Consider the following 23,492-nt stretch of genomic DNA (forward strand, 5'->3'; position numbering starts at 1 on the left):
ATAGTTAATAAATACATAAAAACTATTATTTATGTTTATATAAAAAATTTAAAAGCTTTTCCACTAGAGGGAGTATTCACCATTCGGAGATTTTATTATTTTAACATGAAATGGATATACTAGGATTGTTTTTATTTGTAGTGTGACCTAAGTAATAATATATTTATTTAAAATAAAGTTTCATAGAGTCTATGTCATTTTATACTGTGATTATTTATTACATATGGAACAGTGCGTTTTAGTTATATAAATATTTATTTAAATGTAATTAATTATTTGTAGACTTTTATTGGGTGATTTGAATTGGGGTGTGTTTATAAAGGGTCTTTGATGTGGTGCTACTTTGTACAGCTGATAGACAAAAACGTATTGTGGATTTTTGTCGTTAATGTTTTTATGCTGTGGAGAGCCTTCATTGCTGCAATAAATTGTGTTTTGTTCCGTGAAGAGTTTGCCTGCTTTTGGTTACCATCGAGTTGCTGAGGATTGGTGTATTGGACTTAACAGCAACGTTTTCTCTTTTTCTTGGTTAGTTAACAAGTTTAGCACTACTCAGTTTAAAAGAAAAGAAAATAGCTAGAGACAATACACACTATAGGGAACAGAATGCTTATAGATGGAATCGTCACAGGCAGGTGAATGGAGAGAATAACTATGACAAGTTCAGTGGATCTAATGTAGGAAGTAAGGAAAGTTATCCCAAAAGGAATCGTATACCAGATGGAAATTACAACCAGAATTATGGTCCTGGAAATTTTCAGGATGGCAGGAGTCATTACACAGGAGAAACAAAGGGTATTATCGGGATTCGGGTCAGGGAAGGAATTGGGAATATTCACAAAAGGCCTCACACAGGATATGCCAGTCGAACAAAGAATGGAGATAGAAAGATCTAACAAAGTTGTTCAATGCTTCAAAAACTTTGGAATTTTTAATTAGAGTGATAGAGAAGTAACCAAAGAGCATTTTTCTCTGTTTCTAAAGGGAATTAAGTTTGTTCCCACTACTAACTTTGATTTAGTTGATTCCCATATAGAAGATAAATTATATCTTAGAAAGCTTAATTTAGCTGTATATTTTAAAGACAAGGAACAGGGAACTTTAATGCCAGCCTTGAAGAAAAAAAGCACCTTTAACACCCTACTCTTGTCACTTTGGACAAACTAATTTTTGAAGATTTATACAAAATTCAAGAAGAGTTAAAGGGTAAAAAGAAAAAAGTTTTAATTTAAACGTAGCAGAAAGTGATTTATTTTGAAAGATATGTAATGAAGTCAGGGTTATGAAACCTGACAAGGGAAGGGGGATTGTGCTATATGATCAGATGGATTATTCCAAGAAAATGCATGCAATTTTGTACAACACTTTAGTATATGAAACTGTTCCACAAAAATGAGTTTAATATAGCATAGAGGCGCATTGATTTATGGCTGGAAGAATTTTTGAGGGACCTAAGAATTTCTTTCGACACTTGTCAGTTTTTGAAAGTTAAACATCCTGTGTTAGCCATTATCTTTGGAGTGCCTAAAGTGTATAAAGACATTTTACATCCCCCGTTCCAACCGATAGTCTCTGGGAGTAAGTCCAAAACATTCCCTTTTGGTGTAGTGGTGGATAATTGGTTAAAACACACATACAACAATAGCTCCCACATACGTAGGGACTCATGGGATTTTTTTAGGGAGACTGAAACATGAACTTTGGAATAAAGATTTAAAATTTGTTACCATTGATGTGGTGGACTCATTTGCTTCCATAGCCAAATATGAGAGGAATTATTTCACCAATCAATGGTTAAGCACTCCAATTTAGACAATGACAAGATATTGACTACATTAGAATTCATGACTATTGTATTAGAAAATAATGTTATCTTTTATGAGGGTGAATACTTTAAGCAAATAAAGGGGGTTGCTATGGGGGCTTCTTGTGCCCCATATTTGTGAATTTAGTTTTAACTGAATGGGAACATCAACAGTACCTATAAAAAGAATCTCAAACTGTATGTACGTTTCCTTGATGATGTTTATATTTTATGGGAACGAGAAGTTGAGGATATAGACAAGTTTCTTATATACCTTAATAACAGATGTTCCTATTTTAAGCTCACTCATACGTATGATTTGGAAGGTTTAGCTTAAATCTACCAAAAAAACACAAGTCCACAGTGCCAGTTCCAATAAAGGCTGTCCCTCTTATGTGAAATCCCCTGTTCAGAGGATAATCAGATGGCAGAAACGTATGCAGCAAAACAAAACTTATTAAAATAAAAAAACAAGGTTTAGCTTACTTAGATTGTTACATTTCACACACTGATAGAGGTTTTAAATCCAACATTCACCTTAAACCCACCTTTAGTAATTCTTACTTGGAATTTAATAGCGGTCATCCCTATTCACAGAAAAAAAGCATACTTAAAGCATAATGTATTACGGCAGCAAGAATGACATCTGACTATACCGAAGTGGTTAAAGAATTAGGTACGGTGGGTAGCGTTTTTGGAAAGGGGGGTACCCCCAGAAACTTATTAGAGACCACTGACTACACTTTGTCTAAATGGGGAACTTTGAACAAACCCTTATTGAGAATGGATTTTACCCCTGTACATGAAAATACATCTGAAAATAATTTTAGTAGAGCTATGTTTTTTGAAATATTGCTCTTATTCTCCTATGGTAAAAGATATGATAACAAAGAACTGGAATATACTAAGGAGTGGCACCAAACTTTATAAATTCCTCAGAAATAGCCCAAATTTTGTATATAAAACAGGTAGGAATATTAAGGCTAACTTAGAGGACAGTAAGAATAAAGGAATGTATGCAGGAGACAAGGGGACCAAGAAGTGTGGATGTTTTAATCAGTGTGAATACATATATCTCAAAGGAGAAATACAGCTAGAAAATATGAATCAAACTAAGGTCATCTTTCAGTATGGGAGCGTAGTAACAAAAGTTGTAGTTTATTTGGCCATGTGTTCCCTGTCTGGCATTTTATGTCGGGAAAACAGACAGGTTCCTAAAAAACAGAATTTACGAGCACTACTATGAAATTAGGAAACAAAAGAAGAAGAATGCTTTGTACAGGCACATGGAAAGTAAAAACACATGTAATACATTCAGATTTGCCATTTTGGAAAGGGTATACATTAACCCCAAGGGTGGCAATTGTAAGTTATTATTAGAAGAAAAAAAGTCTTTTGGCAGTTAAAATTAAATGCTTGCAACCCCAAGGACTTAATGAATTTATTGCACTAAAGCCGGTATTAGAGGCTAGAATATAAAGTGATTCTTTTGAAAGTGATTTCCTATAATTCATTTTCATGCTTATTTTATATTTTTTTGTAATATTCCACTTCAAGTATCTTATGGTTTTTGCAAGGGAAGCTTTCATTGTTGTAAATTGGTTTTTATCTTTGATTTTACTCTTTGCCACAGGAAGTGTTTTTAGAGAACTACGATGTCATTTCCTGGTTCTAGAACATATAAAAGGAAGTTGGTCATCTTGTTTTAACTGAATCTGAAGAAGTCCTGTTAAAGGACAGCAATGGGATATTAAAGCAGATTGCTCAACTTGCTGTCTCTTAGTTACTGTTCATTGATACAGCCTCGAAAAATCACCCATGCAGCATTAAAAACTAATCTACTCAACTGTTTTCCCTGTTAGGCTTCCTGCCTTTCTGTACTGTTTTACTTTCACTTTGAAAACCAAGTTGAAAAACCTCTAGCTGGCTCTGAAATTATGATGTCACATCTGCCAGAGCTCTTGCTCACTACAAAGTGATATAATCCTCACCTGATTTGCATGCTGTATAAAATAGCCAGTGGACCTCCCACATTGTGATGTCAGAGCTGCCTTGCCCAGCCCACTCTTAACTAGCAAAAATGTCAAACTATAATCTCACTTTTCTTAAGAGCCCTACCGATATGTGACAAAGTACAGGCAGAAGCACAGTAATAGCTGCAAAAACTAAGAGCATAAATTTGCAATGACCATGCGTAGACATTAATTGCATGTTTTTACATAAAAAGCAGATGTCTGTCACAATTAATCGGCAACACTACATCAGATTTCAAATATGCAATACCATAATTTTATTAAATTACCACTTAAAAAAGCATGTGGGTGCTGTCATGCAAGTCTGTGAAATATTTTGTGTTTATAGTGCATCACTTGTTAGCTATTTAATAAGTGGGAGTTTGACGCTTTGAAAAATTTCCCAGTGCTATGGAGCTTGGTTCTAAATTTGACAGGAGGAGTGCAAAAAAAGTCTCCCACTGTAAGGAAGGAAAGGCTGACAAGAAAACAGTACATTAGTCTGGTCAACTGCTGTGAGCTGTCAATCACATGCAGATAATGGGTGAAATTACCCTTGGCTCTTTGACGGCTAGGGAAGGTAGGTGTGAAGCGGGAGGGGAGATACCTTGAAGAACTAGATTTCAGCCTTCACAAAAAAATCGAGTTAGCATTTCTAAGAAGAAAGAGCAATAAAATGCACTTTTCATTTCTGTTCTGTAGCATTTGCACTGCTTGTGTTTGAAGTAGTCATTGAAAAAGGATAACATTTTAACCAAAAGTAGGTAACTATAACACATCAGTGAATGCCTGTAAAATCATGACACTGACAGGAGCTTTAGGGAAAATGTGGCAGATCTGATGCATGTTTTTGCAGACTCCACAAAGAATGTGCCCCAGCCAAGAACAGCACTGGAGAGGCGACAATATATATTTATAGGTATACATAAATATACCTATATACATTAAGGCTTAAGGGGGCTTGCATGATGCAGATATTACTGCATGATGAGAAGCGTTGTGAGGTACAAGCCCAAAGATGTGTGCGCATTACAATCCCTGGGTATGTGGTAATATACATCTCCACTATGCATATCAATGGCTGTCACTCTTCATTGTCTGCATTTAAATTTTTTTATATAAGATTAGTGTATTTTAATGTAAAATTGTTCTTATGCATTATTACAACTTTTCAACTGTGTGGAATTTTGGTAAATATTTTCAGGGTAGTCATATTTAGGAGCCCTTCCATCAACATGTTGCATGCCGCTGCACAGTTCCATTTCTAAATGTCATCCTACAGATGCTTTCATACATCATACTTTGGATTCAAATTGCAAAAACTGAGTGCCACAGTTCATGTGGTCGTTCATAAACAGTATAATGAATATTTGAGCTCAAAATACTGTGGGAGAGTTACAGGCATTGTTATAAATAATATTTAAAGAAAACATAAAAAATTTGTTTCAACTTCCATTTTAACTAAATTATTGTTGTAAAGATTTACAACCTTTTAACTATGTAGATTTTGGTACAAATGTTCCAGGATAGTCATTTTAGAGAATCTTCTGTCAAAATGAAAAAGAAAACAAGTTTTTAAAGAACTCCAGAGATCTGAGTTTGTCTGCTTCAGCCTGAGAAGCTGCAAAGTTGTTACACCAGAAATAACTCTGGTATTTATTTTTGCATTTTTCCACAGCACGTAAAGTTGTTTTGCTAATTTTTTACCTTTTTCCATTTAAATCACTATTTTCACTTAGCTTGCTTCTGGCCTGGTACAGGTACCATCTTGAGAATTAATGGTTCTTGTGGTTGATTACATTGCTGCTAATTCTGGGTAGACTTAACACTAATTGGTTGAATTTACAGCTACTTTTCAATGGCCTTTTACGTTTTACGGTTTGCTTTACACTAAGATCAGCTGTGGTCACATGGGCAGAGTGCAACACTGCAATAGTTGTAGCTGGACAGTGATTACTACATGCAAGTGAAATTTTCCCCAAGTCTTTACTGCACAAGTCATTTTTCTTACAATACCTGGGCAACTGTCTCTAGTCTGCGCTGTGATTTACATGTATTCTACAGACCTGCACTAATATGCACGGATGTGTTTCCAGTTGTGCAAGCTTGCACATTGTGAATTCATACATATCCAGTCTGACTGTGTATTCCCTCCTCTCTCTCTTTCCCCTTTGAGCTCCTACAAATAATAGCCTTGGATAGCATGGACAGTCAGCCTTCTAGTACTTGGTATGCTACAGTATTGCAAGAACTGCCACGTACTCACTGAAAATGAACTCTTGCATAACCAAACTGACCATCACTGGGAGGTGCAAACACATAGCTAAGTTGGAGGCAGCCCTCTCAAAACTCCATGCACGTAGTGAGCATCACACTATTTCACCCTCTCTCACACACATGCAACATCCACATACTAAACACTAAACTGTCATATGCTGATGCTGAAAAAAAAAAACACTAGCAAAGTCTCCAAAAACTCCTAACAGTACACATCAACAAAACGCTCCTAATAAATCTACTACATACACCCTTTCATCAATATGTCACCAACACCATAATGCTTCAGTGCCTAACAAGAATAAATCAGGTTCTGGAAACATTTTAGTAATTAGCAACACCACTGTTAAACGTGTTGATTCCATACCCCCTACACAAACAAAGATAGGGTTACAGTTAGATGTCTCTCTGGAGCCAGAACTGCTGACACATCAAAAGCCCTTAAGACTCTCTCCACCAGTAAGTATGACTACAACATGACCCTAGTCCATGCTGAAGTGAATGACCTGGCACAAAAAAAACAATGAAGGCTATCTAGAAGGACTTACTGGAACTTCCTATGTATTCTTCAAATATAAGACCCTGTTTTTTGAGTGGTATCCTCTTCTCCAAAAATGATGCCCAGATTCAAGGAAAAGATAATTGGCTTCAACAGTCAGGTTGAATACCTGTGAAGACTTTGAAATCATACCTGGTGTCATTCTATGCCTCTCCCTAGCACAAAATGATCAACAATCCAACTTGCTTTGCAAAGAATGGTTTACACCTCTTGTTCAAAGGGCTCCTTCATAATGACCAAAGCCTTAGACAAGACCCCACTGTGCCTTTTTTTCTGGCAGAATTCATCTAATGAACATCCCAGCCTAACCATCCAATCAAATTATAACCTGGAAAAATTCAAGGTAACCCTTCTCAAAGCTAGGAGTCTTAACAATAAACTGCCAGATCTAGAACTATTTCTGCACCCTGAATGCATCCATGTTTTGTAGTCTCCAAAACATGGTCCAAATGTAATGAGAGCAATGCAAATTTATAATTCAATAAAAGACTTACCACTCCCATAAAAATGGGAAAACTGAACCTAGATCTAAATTTCCTCCCCACATGTCAAAGTTGGGGGGTTTAATCCTGAACTGTGGTTACTGTCTATAAGGAGTTTGTCAGGTTTTCCTCATATGTATCTCTGTTTTCTTTGGCTTACTCCCGTGACAATGCTTAGCTGAGCTGACTGCTATAAATTACATACCAGAAACACACACACACACACACACACACACACATGCATACACAGCATAGAAGTAGACATGTATTGTATTAACACTTGCAGCCCCAGCCAGGGTTGAATAGAGTCTTTATGAGACTTTAATGATAATTTCACTTGGTGTATAAAAATTAAATTAATAACATGAACAAAAGACAGCCTGTGAATATTTCTGATGCAAAATGATGCAAAGAAACAGACACTAAGAAAGCTCAAGCAGCTAAAAATAAAAGTAGATCTGAAAAATAAACTCAAAAATTCCTAAGACAGCATTTTGCACAACAAGCAAAACACCTCTCCAGATTCTTTACAACAGAGAATAAATTCCCTTCCTTCTTCCACATCCCCCCACCCCCAATGTGCAAGCGAGCGCGTGTGCACACACACACACACACAGGCAGTTAAGGCAACTATAAATCGCCGAAATACTAGTAGGGGACCAGATAATGTAGATGTCTACCTAATAAATCAGATAGCCCACATAACCTTTTATTTTTATAATCTGAACACATACAATTGACTTATTCCTGAATCAGCTGCCAAAGGTTTTGTAACAGAAAAATACACAAATGTAGGTCAATGGACAGAAAAAGTGAGTTCAGACTAGGGAATGAATGGTGAGCTCATCGCCTAAGATTTATTTTTCAGTGCAATATGAGGTATATGATGAAAAGCCAAAGACAGTACAAGCTCTTGAAGCTTAGATATCAAGCAAGCCAAATACATTTCAACTGAAAAGGAGTGACAGACAATTATTAAACAGCTCCACTGAAGCTGACCTCTTTCTTGCAGTGCATCTCTGCTGCTGCTTATATGATGCAGGGTAAATACATGAGTAAAGTCAGCATGGAACATTTAATGCTTTTGCTGGCCAATGGATAACTCCATGCCAAAGCTTCAGCAGTGAACCACATCTATTACACAACCCACTTTTTCAATCCACCCACAAAGACATACACAAATACCACAGGTATGGGGGCTCTAGATGCAGGATAAACAGTGGTCTGTGCATGTATTTCAATCCATCAATACACATTATGAGAAATTTTAAAGATGCAAGGGAAAGATATACAACTGTAAACCATAATTATGCTTAATGACACTAGAGGGTGGCCTTACAGCTCATTGGTTAGAGCACTGGTCTAATAAATTAGGGGGTGATAAATTCAAATCTCATCAAGGCCTCTGTATGTGCTTCGGTGAGGGTTTGCATAACTGTAAATGTCTTTACTTCACAGATACAGGGTTTGATTCTGACCTATAGTTACTGGCTAGGCTTGCAATCATCCACAGACTGATAGTTAGCATTTACCTATGAACCTAGGTGTACCTCAGTGACTACTCATCATATACCAAAGCACATCAACGTAAGCTCAACTGAAGGCAAATAATCCAAATACAGTTCTCACTAAGGTACACTGTAAGAACATCTTTCTCCCAAGCTAAATCAATACACCTCTACCCAAATCCAGACTAACTAGAAAGTATGTGTCTCACTTTAAATGTCATTATAAATCACTGTGAAGCATACCTGGAAGTGAAAAATTCCTGCATAATCTTCAGTGAAGCTTTGCCCATGGGGAACGACCCGGTGGAGGAGTTCTTCATTTAGTGTTAAAGAGCCAATAGCAGCCAGAAGCCAACAGTCTCCTGAAGAAGCAAAACAGGACAGTAAGGCCTTTGACAGTTGTGTACATCAAACTGCATTCAACAACAAAACCACACAAGGTCTACTTAGCCTTTTCAAGCCTCTTAACATGAAGTTATACTTTCTGATGCTCATATATTCCATAAGAAGCCTTTTAAATACCTCAAAAGTCAAATAGTCTATTTCATTTGACAACTCTACCCACTTGTCAATAAAATGAACAAACCCACTGCAAACAGTGAGCCCTTTCCAAATGTCATTATGTACATCTCATACTTACGGTCTTCTGGAGTCTGTTCCATTAAAACTCTTTTCAGTGACTGCGTATGCTTTAGTGGTATTTTGTCAGCTATAACTTGGTCTGCTGTTCTAACAGAATTAGAAATGTATGTTACAGCAATGAGCCTGGATGGTTTGTTATTTGAAGTCCTTAATTCAGTAATTTAGTTGTAATCGGAACATCATTCAAATCTAGATATGTTGACTGGTTAGGCAGTTGGTAGTACTATCGAATTTAGCAGTTAAAAACTCAAGGACTGGTAGTACAGGATTTCAAGAACCAGGCAAAAAATAAATAAAATACACGCCAGCTGGATATTATAGAAACTTGCACAAATCTGTTGCCAAAGAAACTTGTTTTCACAACAGGTGTAATCATACAACTAGATTAGCCCACTGGGCACAATCATAATTCCTCTCCTAATCACCTATAGCAAAGTGTATGCTAGTACCCAACAGCTATAATCTATGTTTGTATGGTTTGTGTTAAAAGATGGACAAGGGAATCATTAACGGACTTAAAATGTTTCCAAGAACCGTGAATTTGAGGAGTACTCTCTGCTGCAACACATGGAAATACGGAAGTATACAACAGGTACTTCATTTAGGAAATTTTAGACTACTGTTTTTTTTTTTTTTTCCTCTGAATACTGCACAGAAATACGTGTTTACAAAAGAAGGGGGAAAACAAAAAGTGAGAAGCATTTGAAAGTTCATTTCAGTTCTGGACTGATGTTCAGCTTTGCAATCTGTCTGCCTTTCTTGTGATTAATCTACCTCATGATGGCTTTGAAGGGTGGGATAAAAGTTATCCTGTTTCATCTTTCAGTACATCTCAGAGTTTTAAGGCCATGAGTTGCTGTCACATTTCATCCTGGAAGAGTCTACCTCCCAAGGTCTCCACCTGCATACCTTGTGACATTATGCCAGTCTCCTCTTGCACTGGTGAATAAGCATACAGGGCTTGGTACTGGGCTCGCTCCTTTTTTGGCATCTATTTCTCCGAAATGGAAGCAAATGCTGAAGGTTTATGGCTGACTAAGTTTACAGATAATTGCAAGCTGTGGGTTATCATCGACTTCCCTGCAGACACTAGCATTCTTCAAGGAGGCCTGTCTCTGACTAATAAATGGTGCCAAAGCCATAGTCTTAAGCTTAATGGTAAGAAATGTATAATTGCACCCCTTGGGAAGTCAACCCTCCTGGCTAATTACATGATGACAATACACTCCTAAGAGTTGACCCAGTGGACAGGGATCTGGGTACGCACGTAGACAGTGGTCTTACCTTCTACCACCATGTGACTGCACTGGTGACAAAATCCTTTTATGTTGCACAACTTATAAGTAAGGGCATGGCATCTAGGTCCAAAGATGTCTTTATCCCATTGTATTTGGCCCTTATCAGACCAATCAAGAGTACGATGCTCTCTTCAGTTTGTACCTGACCAGGCATATGCAGCAACTAGAGTGACCTCAAAGGTTCCTTACAAAAAGAGTACAACATGCAGCAAACTTGCCTTATGCAGAGCCCTTTCTCTACTCAGTCTCCTATAGATTACTGGGAGTGATCTATGCCTAGCTTACAAGGCATCCGCAAACTCCACACTTATGAATCTCCTGCATATTTGTAATTCAAACAGTACCAGAAATGTACAGTTTAAGGACCTAAATTTTGTCGGAGACTTAACCAGAAAATTCTGGGAGACAGAGATGTGTCTCAGAGACTGTCTCTCTTATGGAACAGGCTTCCCATCCATGTGAAGCCGAGTTCGTCCATTACCCAGTTTAAGTGCAACCTAGACCAGTGGATGAGGAATAGGAAATTTACACCAGTCCTCGCACCCATGTCCCTTTCTTGTTGAGGTAGATTATAAATGCCTGGCCTTCAACGTCCTATTTGACTACAGAACTTCATTATTATTTCAGGAAAACTTGGCTAGGCTTAGAAAGACCCCATGGGCAGTTGGCCTAATAGCAATCTATGAATTCATGTTTTAGTTTACTACTTATCAGTAATTTAGTATTTACTAAGATAGTAGGTACTGTTTCATTCATCTGCTAGCTTTTTTTTTTTTGTTTCGTTTTTCATACAACTCTTTCTTTGCTTTTGGCTTCAGATTTTACAAACCCTTAATTATTTCATTCTGTATGAATCATTAAACATAAACACTAAGAACCTGATATGACAACGTTCCATTACTTTATTTGACTTGTGCCTCTGGCTCAGGTTGTGGCTGAAAAGGTTCAGTTCCTGGTCAGTAAATAATGTTAAACTGCTAATAGTCACAATATCTTTGGCCTTACAATGAAGAGATTAATTGCAGGAGGCCAAGATGAAGTCACTTTGTAAACTGTCATATGTGTTTTGTAAGGCAACAGTGAAGTATTACATAATCTAATAACTTGCTGCTACATTTGAAAGTAGAGAAAAGTTTAACAGTTTACAAGCTGTGTCCCTATAAAGTTGTCACTTGGAGTGTGGGGGGGGGGGGGGCATTTCCACCACCCTGCACTTACTATGGTACTGGATGACAATAACCCAAAGGAAGCAAGTTATGGTCTTTTCTCTTACAACCATAAAGAATGCAGAATGCACAGTGGAAAGGCTCACAAGAATAAAGCACTCACTGCCATATGTCTGCATCAAGAAAGATCCTCTTCACATCAGTAAAATGCTGCTGCAAATACCAACTATCCCCAAATGGAAAGGTCAATTGTCTCTTTTCTTTGTACATTGCAGAGAAACACTAAATCTTGTAGTAAATTTAAATACTCTTATTATGTCAGTGTGTGCTGTGCATAAATACATGGCATCAACTTTATCCCCATTTTGAACATGGGATCAGGGTGTCATAGCAATAGTGATAATCATCTACAACCAATCTCCACACCACCAGGTGGCTAGCCTTGCCACACACCCCTCAAGAATATTACTTTGTGTACTACTAATCTGGGGGGAAATGATCAACCTGCGCTCAAGTTCAAGAGACTGCTGATGGAACATTTGCCCTGCAATCCTTCAAGTAACTTTGCTCTGGTGACTGACATTAGCTGTGGGTTACATATTTATTTCAGGCTTCCTTCCCATGATCTTCTGCAGTAATCAATCCCTTACAAGCTTAAATGCCTCTTCTGGATCTCATCCAGCTTCCACTCATCTATAGACAAAAACAAAACATGGACAAAAGCCAACAAAAACCTCACTAGATTTAAAACCCCTTAAATTTGCTGTTATGCTAAAAGGTAAAACTTCTGCTAAGATACCTTGCTTTCTGCACCCGAGATCTGCTTTAGAAAATGTCAGACAGGGAAATTCTGTGCCAGATGACTGTTTCAAATCTGTGCGCTATAATAAGCACCTGGTACCAGTGAGCAGTCTCTTTTCATCTGAGTCATAAGGAGTTACCCAGGCTGTTCTCTTACAACATACAATGAGTCAGCAATGCTTCTCCTCGGATATTTATAAGATGCTGTAGGCAATTCCATTTGTGTTCAGCATTTAGGATGCTCTGGTAAGAGGTAACTACTACCAGTTACAGTATGTGTTGCAGAAAAAGTACCTTTCTGTTTGGATGGATCTTGTAGCAAGCAGCAGCCCAATAAATACAGAGCAGCTACAAAAGCTTAAAATAAGTAGCATGACTTAGCTGATTACTGGCATATATTATTTAACTGCGTATTCAGGCACTATTTCAACTCTTTTTCTTTTCTGGCATTTTTTTTACTTCCATGTGGTAACTGAGTAAGTGAACTGATCCAAGTTGAATTTTTTAGCAATGTTTCATGGAAAAATTATAGTAAGAAAGAAGCAGTACAAAACAAAGTAGAATTAAAATAACCAGTGGACCGGAACAACACATAACAATATTAGTGAATGAACTAAAGGATTTAGCAGAAGAGGCTACAAACTGAAACAATGACAAGTTGCTTTTTTATATAAAAAAATCTTTTAACCATAGAGAGAAAGACTTTGTGATACCAGCAGTTCTAATATTAGCAGGGAGAGAGGTTCAAAAAAAGAGCCCTGAACAGAGAAAGCCATATTGCCCTTTTTAAGTATGGAATGTGAACAGTTGCAGTAATTTGCAAACAGCTCAAAGAGATTATGGCTAATGTTGACTGTACATTTTTGTACATATGCATAGATAGGACAGAAATTAAGGAAGTACCTTTCTGTTTGGATGGATCTGGTAGCAAGCAGCAGCCCAATAAATACAGAGCAGCTACAAAAGCTTAAAATAAGTAGCATGACTTAGCTGATTACTGGCATATATTATTTAACTGCGTATTCAGGCACTATTTCAACTTTTTCTTTTCTGGCATTTTTTTTTACTTCCATGTGGTAACTGAGTAAGTGAACTGATCCAAGTTGAATTTTTTAGCAAAGTTTCATGGAAAAAATTATAGTAAGAAAGAAGCAGTACAAAACAAAGTAGAATTAAAATAACCAGTGGACCGGAACAACAGATAACAATATTAGTGAATGAACTAAAGGATTTAGCAGAAGAGGCTACAAACTGAAACAATGACAAGTTGCTTTTTTATATAAAAAATCTTTTAACCATAGAGAGAAAGACTTTGTGATACCAGCAGTTCTAATATTAGCAGGGCTCTAAGGTTCAAAAAAGAGCCCTGAACAGAGAAAGCCATATTGCCCTTTTTAAGTTTGGAATGTGGAACAGTTGCAGTAATTTGTAAACAGCTCAAAGAGATTATGGCTAATGTTGACTGTACATTTTTGTACATATGCATAGGTAGGACAGAAATTAAGGGAAGGCGGCTCTGTAGATGAATGAGCAAGGTGCAATCTTTTCAACACTATTCATGTATTTATTTATTGATTGATTGACATTTGTTGACTGGGGAAGTCCACTGGGTCAGAAACCCATTTTCAGTGGAGGCCCGGGGAGAAAAGCTCCACAGGTGAACAAATATTGTACAGAACAAATACAAAGTAAAAGATATATAATATATATATATATATATATATATATATCTATATCGATATATCTATATATATATATATATATATATATATATATATATATATATATATATATATCTATAGGTCCCCTACGAAATCCCAAATGCACAGAATCCCGATGCCCAAAATACCGAGACGAAAAGCCCAAAACCAAGACCAGAAGCGCGAAATTCAAAATCCCGATGTTAAGGGATTTTGAGTTGGCGCTTCTGGTGTTGTGGTTCAGGTAAGTATGTGTGTAAGTGTGTTTGTGAGGGGCTTTAGTGTGTATACGTGTGTGATGTGACTGTGGTGTGTGTGTGTGTGTGTGTGTGTGTGTGTGAGACTGTAATGTGTGGGTGTGAGTTTGCTTTGTGTATATGTTTGTGCGATCTCGGAGTTAGAATAATAAAGTAGGGTGGTTTGTTTGGTTATGGGGGAGGGTGTGTGCATGTTTGTGTGTGTGCTGTATGTATTAGTTTCACGATTTTGAATTTTGCGCTTCTTGTCTATCGGTAATGTGGGGTTTCGGGCTTTTCGTCTCAGTATTTTGGGCATCGGGATTCTATGCTTTCGGGATTTCGTAGAGGACCTATATATATATACACACACACACACACACACACACACACATTAGCATAGGGTGGGGAGCAATGGTATATAGTTAATACATAATTATCAGTCTGTATGGATACATAATTTATTTACTTATTTTACATTTGTTAACCGGGAAATTCTGACTGGACCAGGTCCATTTTCAGCAGAGACACCCGGGAAGAAAAGCTCCAGCATCACGTTATACAAATACAGTACATCCAGCATAATACACAAAACAGGTTACATCATGTATGCTGAGCATAGTAATATAACAAGAAATTAATAAAAGCACTCCAGGTAAAAGAAGATATAGAACATAGGTAAAAGACATTGTCAGTTACACAATCACAAGGAAGTAATCATAATCATTAGTGAATAGGCAATGGATATATATTATAATTGATGAGGTAGAATGACTAATCTAAAATGGAATATTTTCATATACAACCTGGAGAAAAAGGCAAAATACAGTAACCCTGAATATAAATCTAACATAGAATGAATAAAATGCAAGCCATCAACATTTACAAACCTGTAAATTTGTTGTAATGCTAAAAGATGAAACAATTCTGCTAAGACAGCTTTCTACACTAGAGTTCTACCTTAGCAAATGTCAGCTAGGGAAATTCTGCACCAGATGACTGCTTCAAGAAAGTGCATTATAAGCATGTGATGCAGTGAGCAGTCTCTACATCTGAAGCAGAGAAACAGCAGAGTTCTGAACTTTACAAAATTAAACAGTTTGATCACACATTCAAATGAAGTAAATGTTATAAAGCCATTGCAGAAGTTATATTTGTTATAAATCTCAAGAATTAATTACAATATCTAGTGCATTATGCTCTCACAAGCCCAAGTGCAGAAAATTCTAGCCACAATCATAAAACATTATTATACTTCCATACTAGTGTTCTCAATTGAAAGGAAATTAAATCAGATGTCTTGTATTCTATGAGCTACAACTACAAAAAAAGAGTTATTACTATTTAAAAACGTGCATAATGAATGCACAGCACACTCAGCATGCCCACTGTAAATCAATCGTATACCAATACAAAAAGTCCAGCTACTTAAGTATCACTGAGCATCCGGGCTTTGTATCAAGATGTTATAAAAACACCATCTATAATGTATTTTATAGAGGAAGATACAAGAAAGATTAAGGAATATCTGCAAAACACTGTACAGTTAGGAGGAATTGTAAGAAGCATTATGACCAGTCGTACAACCAATAATCGTAAAGCTCAACTGTTAGAGCACTGCAAAATGTCCCTAATTTTAGTCATATTTTTGCCTTGTTCTTCATACTTTTTTACAATTTTCTGCTAAAGGACAAAAAATTTATGTCGATAATGCCAGTTATTAGAATTTTTAGCGCTCTTTTTTCTCTTAACACAGAATGAGCAACATTTCACTACAGAGATTCCCACTGTTACTTTCCTTACACTGCGTGATGTACTCTGCAAATGCAGAAATTTAAGTGCCTTACTCAGAGAAGCGAAAGAGCACTGAAGCGCCGTCATACAGTTACATTACTTAAGAAAGATAAGCAAGTCCCTTCTTAAATAATGTCATTGTATAATAGCAATAACCCATGACTGGGTGTTCACATCACAGAATTTACCCATGGTTGGGCTTTGTTTAATTACTTGGGCTTCTCCCTCATGATTAAACCATGCAAACTGTAAGTTAATTCTTATATACCCACACCCCCTTCATGGGTTATTGCTAAAAACACACCTTCACAGGACTTGAAAAGGAAGAATAAAGCAAACCGCTACTTTAAATAGAAGGTCAAAGAATTAATGAAAATCATTACTTCAGAAATAAACTAATTGAGAACATAAAGAAGTTTTAAATCCAATCCATTAACCATCCCCTTTGGGAACAAAGTTAAATATTTAAAAATACAGAAAGGTTCCATTTTCTAACAACATGTCTACTGTTTTGTGTTCTGAAACAGTAAATTTGTTCCAGAAACCTTCACGCATTGACCAAATTGTGGGAAGCAGCAGCACTATTCTCACTATTCCTTCTGACATCTCAGACACATCCACAAATTCCCAAGCTTTTAGTTTTTCACCAAGAAAAGTCTACATCAAATAGTCTACTCCCTAAATGAATGCTGCAGTGCTGCATATAAAGCACCATTACAAGTGATTTTAAAGCCATCCTGAAGTCAATGTTACTAATAATAAAGGGCAAAGAATACTGAGTTTGAACCTGCATGCAGAAACATCTTTTATTTACTTATTTATTTTACATTTGTTAACCAGGATAGTCCACAGGACAACTGTTCGTTTTCAGTGGAGTCCTGGGGAGAAAAGCTCCATAATAAGTAAAACACGTGTATATAAACAAAAGTAGCAGAGAACAGTTACAAGCAAGTAACTTTGATAAATTATTACTTTGTCTTTAAAAAAAATACATTAATGAGAAAATCTACATCCTTGTTAAGGAACTAAGTCAACTATGCCATAAACAATTCTAAGCTGTTGTGGAAATCCACTAAAATTAATAGAAACAACCATTTTGGATTAAAACACAACCCATGTCCTATGATCATTATCATGTACACTCTATTCACAATACAAGGCATGTACTGCCCTTTCCAATACACTGTCAAGACCACCTAAAAATCATAACAGCTAGACATAAATAAAGACGCCACTGTTTTTCTTCCACAAACAGTTCATTCTGCTGCTATGCAGTGTCTGAGCTCTACTGAATTCAGCATATAGGAGAGTGGTGACGGTATAAGGAGGCTGCTGACTACTAGTACACAGAATACTGCTGACTGCAGGTTCTTTTCTAAATAATTTGGTATGAAGTCTGTAATTTCCTATTTAAAAATCCACATCAAAATAAATAGTGGTTTCTATTAATACTCAAAGTAAAAATCAGATTATCAACCTCATTTTTTTTTCATTTTCTACATGGGGTTGGGGTGACTTGTCAACATTCATCTCTCGATTCAGCACCACTTTTTTTACCTCCTTTGACAGTCTTACCCGACTGTCGCAGGTCTTCTCTTACACAACTGATTCAGCTCTTTCCTAGAAACTCTAGTTTTCTCTTGCCTTCTTTCTGTCTCTCCCAAATCTTCTTTACATGATTATCTTCTATTTTCCTGCACAATAATATGTTCTCTTTGACTTCGTTTGCAATTGGAACTACTTTAACTTCTGCTCAGATGTCCACGTTTCTTCATCTGATACAAGGTATAAAACAGGTATGCAAGTGACCACAGCTAAGAAGGTAAGATGGATGAAATGAGAGACTAGCAGAAGTGGAGTAGTCTGACATTGTCAAGTGCAAAGCAACTTAGCATCTTTCAAATGAACTTATTAATCAGGAAAAACTGCACCTCCAATCCCCACCCCCACCCCACATACTTCTCTTAGCTCACAAGGGTAAATTACTTAATTAATTAAGGCCTTCTTCAGCTATGTTAGAAACCTGGGCAGAAACCCTCAGATATGTTCAGAGTTAGCTCACAATGACAAAAAATACACTGAACCCACAGATATTGCCAACATTCTGGCAGACAGGTTCAGTGCAAATTTCTCCCCTCCCTCACCCCCAAAAGAAGAAATACTTATCCCAGCTGAATGTAACCTCCCTGTCATCTCAGATGTACAGGTGAGAACCGCCCTCAGCAAAGCTAAAAACACAGCATCAAGTGGGACCTGACGGTATCCCGGGTTGCGTGCTACGTGAACTCCAAGAGGAGCTAAACCCGCACATAAAAATGCTACTTAACCTTAGCCTTACTACAGGATATGTACCTGAAAACTGGCGTACAGCAACAGTAGTCCCACTCCATAAAGGAGGCACCTCTACTGACCCTGGTAACTACCGCCCCATAAGCTTAACCAGCCTGGTCTGCAAAGCTATGGAAAGAATCATTATGGAACTAATAAACAGAGACATTGGGGACTTACAGACACTTGATCCCACCCAGTTCGGCTTTGTAAAAGGCAGATCCTGCCTTTTAAACCTGGTTGACTTTTTCAAAACAGTCACTAGAGCCATTGACGAGGGCAAAGCAGTCCATACAGCCTACCTGGACTTGGCTAAAGCTTTTGACACAATACCCCACTCTGGCATCATAGACAAGCTCAACAGCTTAAATGTAAATCCATATGTCACAAGATGGGTGGCAAACTGGCTAAAGGATAGAACCCATAAAGTAAAAATTGCTGGAGCCATGTCAGACTCAAAGCCAGTGACAAGTGGTGTCCCACAGGGCTCTGTCCTGGGACCCCTCTTGTTCGGCATTTATTTCTCAGATGTGAAAGCAAACATGGGAGGGTTGTGACTGACAAAGTTCGCAGATGACTGCAAACTAGGCGCCATAGTCGATACACCAGCTGACACATACATCCTACAGAAAGGCCTCACTGAAACGGACAACTGGTGCCGGAGTCATGGCCTTAAACTAAATGCCAAAAAATGTATAGTCATCCCCTTTGGGAAAAACAAAGTTCCCACAAATTATCACATAGGCGGTAACCCACTGAGTACGGAAAAAGTAATCAGAGACCTGGGGATCCAAGTCGATAGTGACCTCTCATTTGACACCCACGTTGCCAAAGTGGTTAGAAAGACTTTCTACCTTGCCCACCTTATCATGAAGGGATTCACATCCAGATCAAAGGAGGTCATTGTGCCCTGTACTCCTCCTTATCAGGCCCATGATTGAGTACAATGCCCCATTTGGTATGTACCTCACCCGGCACTTGCAACAGCTAGAGACCCCAAAAGTACCTCACCAAGAGGATCAAGGGTCTCCAACATATGTCATATGCTGTCAGACTAAAGAAACTCCAGCTCTATTCAGTAGCATACCGCCTACTCAGAGGTGATCTGTGCCTGACGTACAAGGCCATGTCCAATCAGGAATTGATGGACATGCTTCACCTCAAAAAATCCAAATCCATCAGAACCATGAGAGCTAAAGATTTGAACCTCAGCACAAATATGAATAGGACATGCTGGAGGGACAGATTCATAACTCAGAGGCTTCCCATACTCTGGAACAGAATCCCAGTTCATGTTAGGCAGAGCCCCTCACTGACTCTCTTCAAGAGAAATCTTGACAAGTGGATGGGAGATCGTAGGTTTACCCCAGGGGTCATCTCTGTGTCACTACTAGACAGAGGCACAGTAAACTAATTCTACTATGTAAGGGGGTCTTCACTGTGTCACTATTAGACAGAGGCACAGTATTCTAAATCTATTCTGTACACTTTTGTACCATTAAATGGGGTGGCGAAAGCCACATCACTATGGCTAGGCTTATAAATGCCCCAGGGCAGATAGCCTAGTACCAAACTATGAAACTTGTATAAAATATTCCTGGCTTCCTTATTTATTTATTTATTTATTTTTGGGTGGGGGAGTTAAAAAGATGCAAATTTTTCATATGCCTGAAAAGTGCCATTACTCTTCTGTTACAATGTGCTGTCTGATTGATAAGACAGCAAAGTCAACATCCAAGACAATCCATATGCTCCCACTAAGTGGGCAGCAAAGGGAAATATTGGCTCAAAGCACTCCCTAACAACTTTATTTTACTGTGCTATAGAAGATATATCCAAAGAGACAAGGAGCCCCATTGCTGGAATTTTATTAGAGATTGGATCTGGCTACACAGTCTGAGTAAGCTGGTCCCACGTGTCATGTGTAACAGTAGTGTAGCAGCCCTTTTGGTGAAGGTGATTAAGTATGTACTGGACGAGTAAATACTTACTGAGATTGCAATAGTAAAATAAACACGGTCATAGTGGTCTACGTCCCTTATGACCACATTCCAGCTGCACCATGTTTGCTGGAGGTTAGAGCATTTGATAGATAACTTCAAAGTAAGCAGACTAAATAGGTCAATACAAAGCAGCAAACCAGCCTAAGACTGGGCACACATTTATCTACTGGAAAAGGAGAATTTAGTTGTCCCCTGAAAAATAAATGGTCTACCATTAAGGCTTCAAATTCTAAGACAGTGTATTTGGTTTATTCTATTCTTCTCAACAAAACTTATTAAAAGCAGTAATATGATCGCTAAGAATATGTTCAAGTTCATGCCAATGAATGCAGGCCTCAATCCAAGTTAGGTGTGAGGGGAGGATTGTGATTGTACCCTGTGGACTCTAGAATTAGGTTTAGTGGGATAAGAAGAGCACCTGGTATTCACTCCTAGTTTCAGATAAAGTCTAAGACAAGAGGAAGAATACATGGGAACACAGGAAAAGAGAGATGCCCAGGGTCTCTCAAACGCAAATGAGATGGCACTCTTATGTCCCGCTATATCCTGCCTTTCAGGTTAAAAATACTTTGCATGGCTGACAGCCTATACTACGGCAGTGGTTTTCTATTAGACATCTGCAGCTATAATGAGTGTACTAACAAAATTGTACTATGCTCATCAGAAGGATCAGTGCTGCAGTATCATTACTTACTTATGGAAAGAATACTAAAGCAGTAAGCTAAGCCTGGGGTTAGTGGCTCCCCATATGCCCTGATAGTGGCAAAGGCTGCTCTTTTCATCTTGACAAAATAAAAAAAGACAGTAAAACCGAGACGAACTGTAAAAAAATAAAATAAAAAGCCAGGCTAAAACCAAACGAATAATTTATTGACCAAAACACAGTGAACAGTGAGAGCTTTCGTCTTAACTCATAAGACTTCTTCAGACTGATTAATGCAATAAAACACTCACTATACATAGGTTATATCTAGTAAAATCACATGACACATTACTTTAACTAATGCTTTAAGTTTGAGTTGATTAAATCCAATAAAAATTCTAAACACACAGTAAGTCTTTTAAAGAAGATTTTGGATTTAATTCTAAGTTATGATTTTTTAGAATTTAATAACAGCTTGTATCATCAGGTCAATGGAGTAGCGATGAGTGCCACTATGGCCCCTAGCTATGTAAATGTCTTCATGCAGGGGTGGGAGAGGTGTAATACCTTTCAAAGTATTTATATGAAATTCATAATTTTTCTAAGGGTTTTATTGATGACGCCTTTCTTATCTCAGGTGGTATGGTATGGACCTTTTATGCAAATTTTTAGATTATTTAAACAATGTGAGTTCCTTCAAAGTTTACTTCAAATTACAGTCTCGCTAATGTTAATTATTTAAATGTGACTGTTTTTAAATTGGGGGACAGATTAATGACTACTATTTACAAGAAGGATGCTCAGAATAATGCTTATTTACATTATGGCAGTATGTATCCCCAAAAAACAAAAATTAATATTGTAAAAGGACAATTAATAAGGGTACATGAGTTAACTGACAGAGAAGATGATTTTCAAAGGGACACGGTCAGTCTATGCCAAAAAAATTATTAGCAGAGGGTATCCCAAAAGTTTAGTAATGAAGAAATATAATGAAATAGGTAGACTATAAAATGTCTATGCAAGTTACAAAGAGTGTGGATACAGAAGCTATCAAAAACATCATTTCTGTTAACTGGAATTTATTTAGATGTAATTCTGAGATTATTAAAGTATTGGGGGATGCCCCTGTGTTTGTATAGAAGAGAGGAAAATGCTTCAAAAATTTATTTCACAGTAAATTGAAGCCTTTACAAAATAAGTGCATTAGCCCAGGCATGTATAAATGCCATAATTGCAATTTCTGTTGTTATTTATTAACTGATGTCAAAGACATTTGTATTAATGGCTTCAATACAGAGTTAAAAGGAAAATACACCTGTAAGTCTAGATTTGTTGTGTACCTAGTGTTGCCTATGTCATATAACTCATATGTTGGTCATACTACTAGGGAACTAAACAAAAGAATGTATGAACACAAATATGCTGCGACAGTGGGGGATGAGAAGAATGCTCTTGGGAAACATTATAAAACTACTAAATGTAAAATTAATTTCACGTTTCTTGTTTTAGATGATGTTAGATGTTTTGATAAAATGTTTAATGCAGAAGAGGTGGTTGGAATATCTTTAGCAAGTGAAATTAAATGCTTGCCCCCCACCCGGTCTTAATGACAGAGAAGATGTTGCTTTCCCTAAAAGGAAAGGGTTAATGCATTAGTTAAATGAACAAGTGTCATGTGATTTTACTAGATGTAACCTATATATAGTGAGTGTTTTATTGCATTAATCAGTCTGAAGAAGTCTTGGAAGTTAAAAAGACGAAAGTGCTCACTGTTTAATGTGTTTTGGTCAATAAAGTATTTGTTTGGTTTTAGCCCGGCTTTTTATTTTATTTAACAAAGTCCTACATATAATGTATGGAAAACTATAAATGATTTCTTCTCTGTCTATCACAGACACTATAAGTTAAGGTGCTGTTAAAAAGGCTGCTACAGTGGCTTTGGCCATGGATGAATGCATTGAGTTGTCTCTAAAGAATTTTCCCATAAGTCTCATAACAAAGCATAGCCAATAGCCAACCACTTCCATATGCTTTGCTTTGTGGCTGTCTTGTCCTTCTTGCCTGGGAAAAACTACAAAAAGAGCCATCAGACTGCATTATGAACATCCATCAAGTTCAAGACCTATTCTCCTGTTCTTGGACTTGGAATAAAATGCTGGCAGCTTGGTTTGACAAAGTCAGTTACGAGACACCCTTAGGAATAAAAGAGGGAGTTACTTGTATGGCAAACCCTAAG

At 37.3% G+C, this 23,492-nt stretch overlaps 1 protein-coding gene across 5 annotated transcripts in view; it reads right to left on the reverse strand.

The window, feature by feature from the left end:
* CAPN11 (calpain 11) overlaps positions 1 to 23,492 on the reverse strand; it is a 1,381,576-nt gene that overhangs the window by 794,918 nt on the left and 563,166 nt on the right. For all 5 annotated transcript variants that reach the window (XM_044060753.1, XM_044060742.1, XM_044060725.1 and 2 more), the window contains one exon: positions 8,886 to 9,004. In XM_044060753.1, coding sequence (XP_043916688.1) covers positions 8,886 to 9,004 — 119 coding nt within the window. The remainder of the gene's footprint in view (positions 1 to 8,885; positions 9,005 to 23,492) is intronic.

This window comes from Protopterus annectens, chromosome 1.part0, assembly GCF_019279795.1.
Source record: "Protopterus annectens isolate FY-2018-M chromosome 1.part0, PAN1.0, whole genome shotgun sequence".
Taxonomy (NCBI): domain Eukaryota; kingdom Metazoa; phylum Chordata; order Ceratodontiformes; family Protopteridae; genus Protopterus; species Protopterus annectens.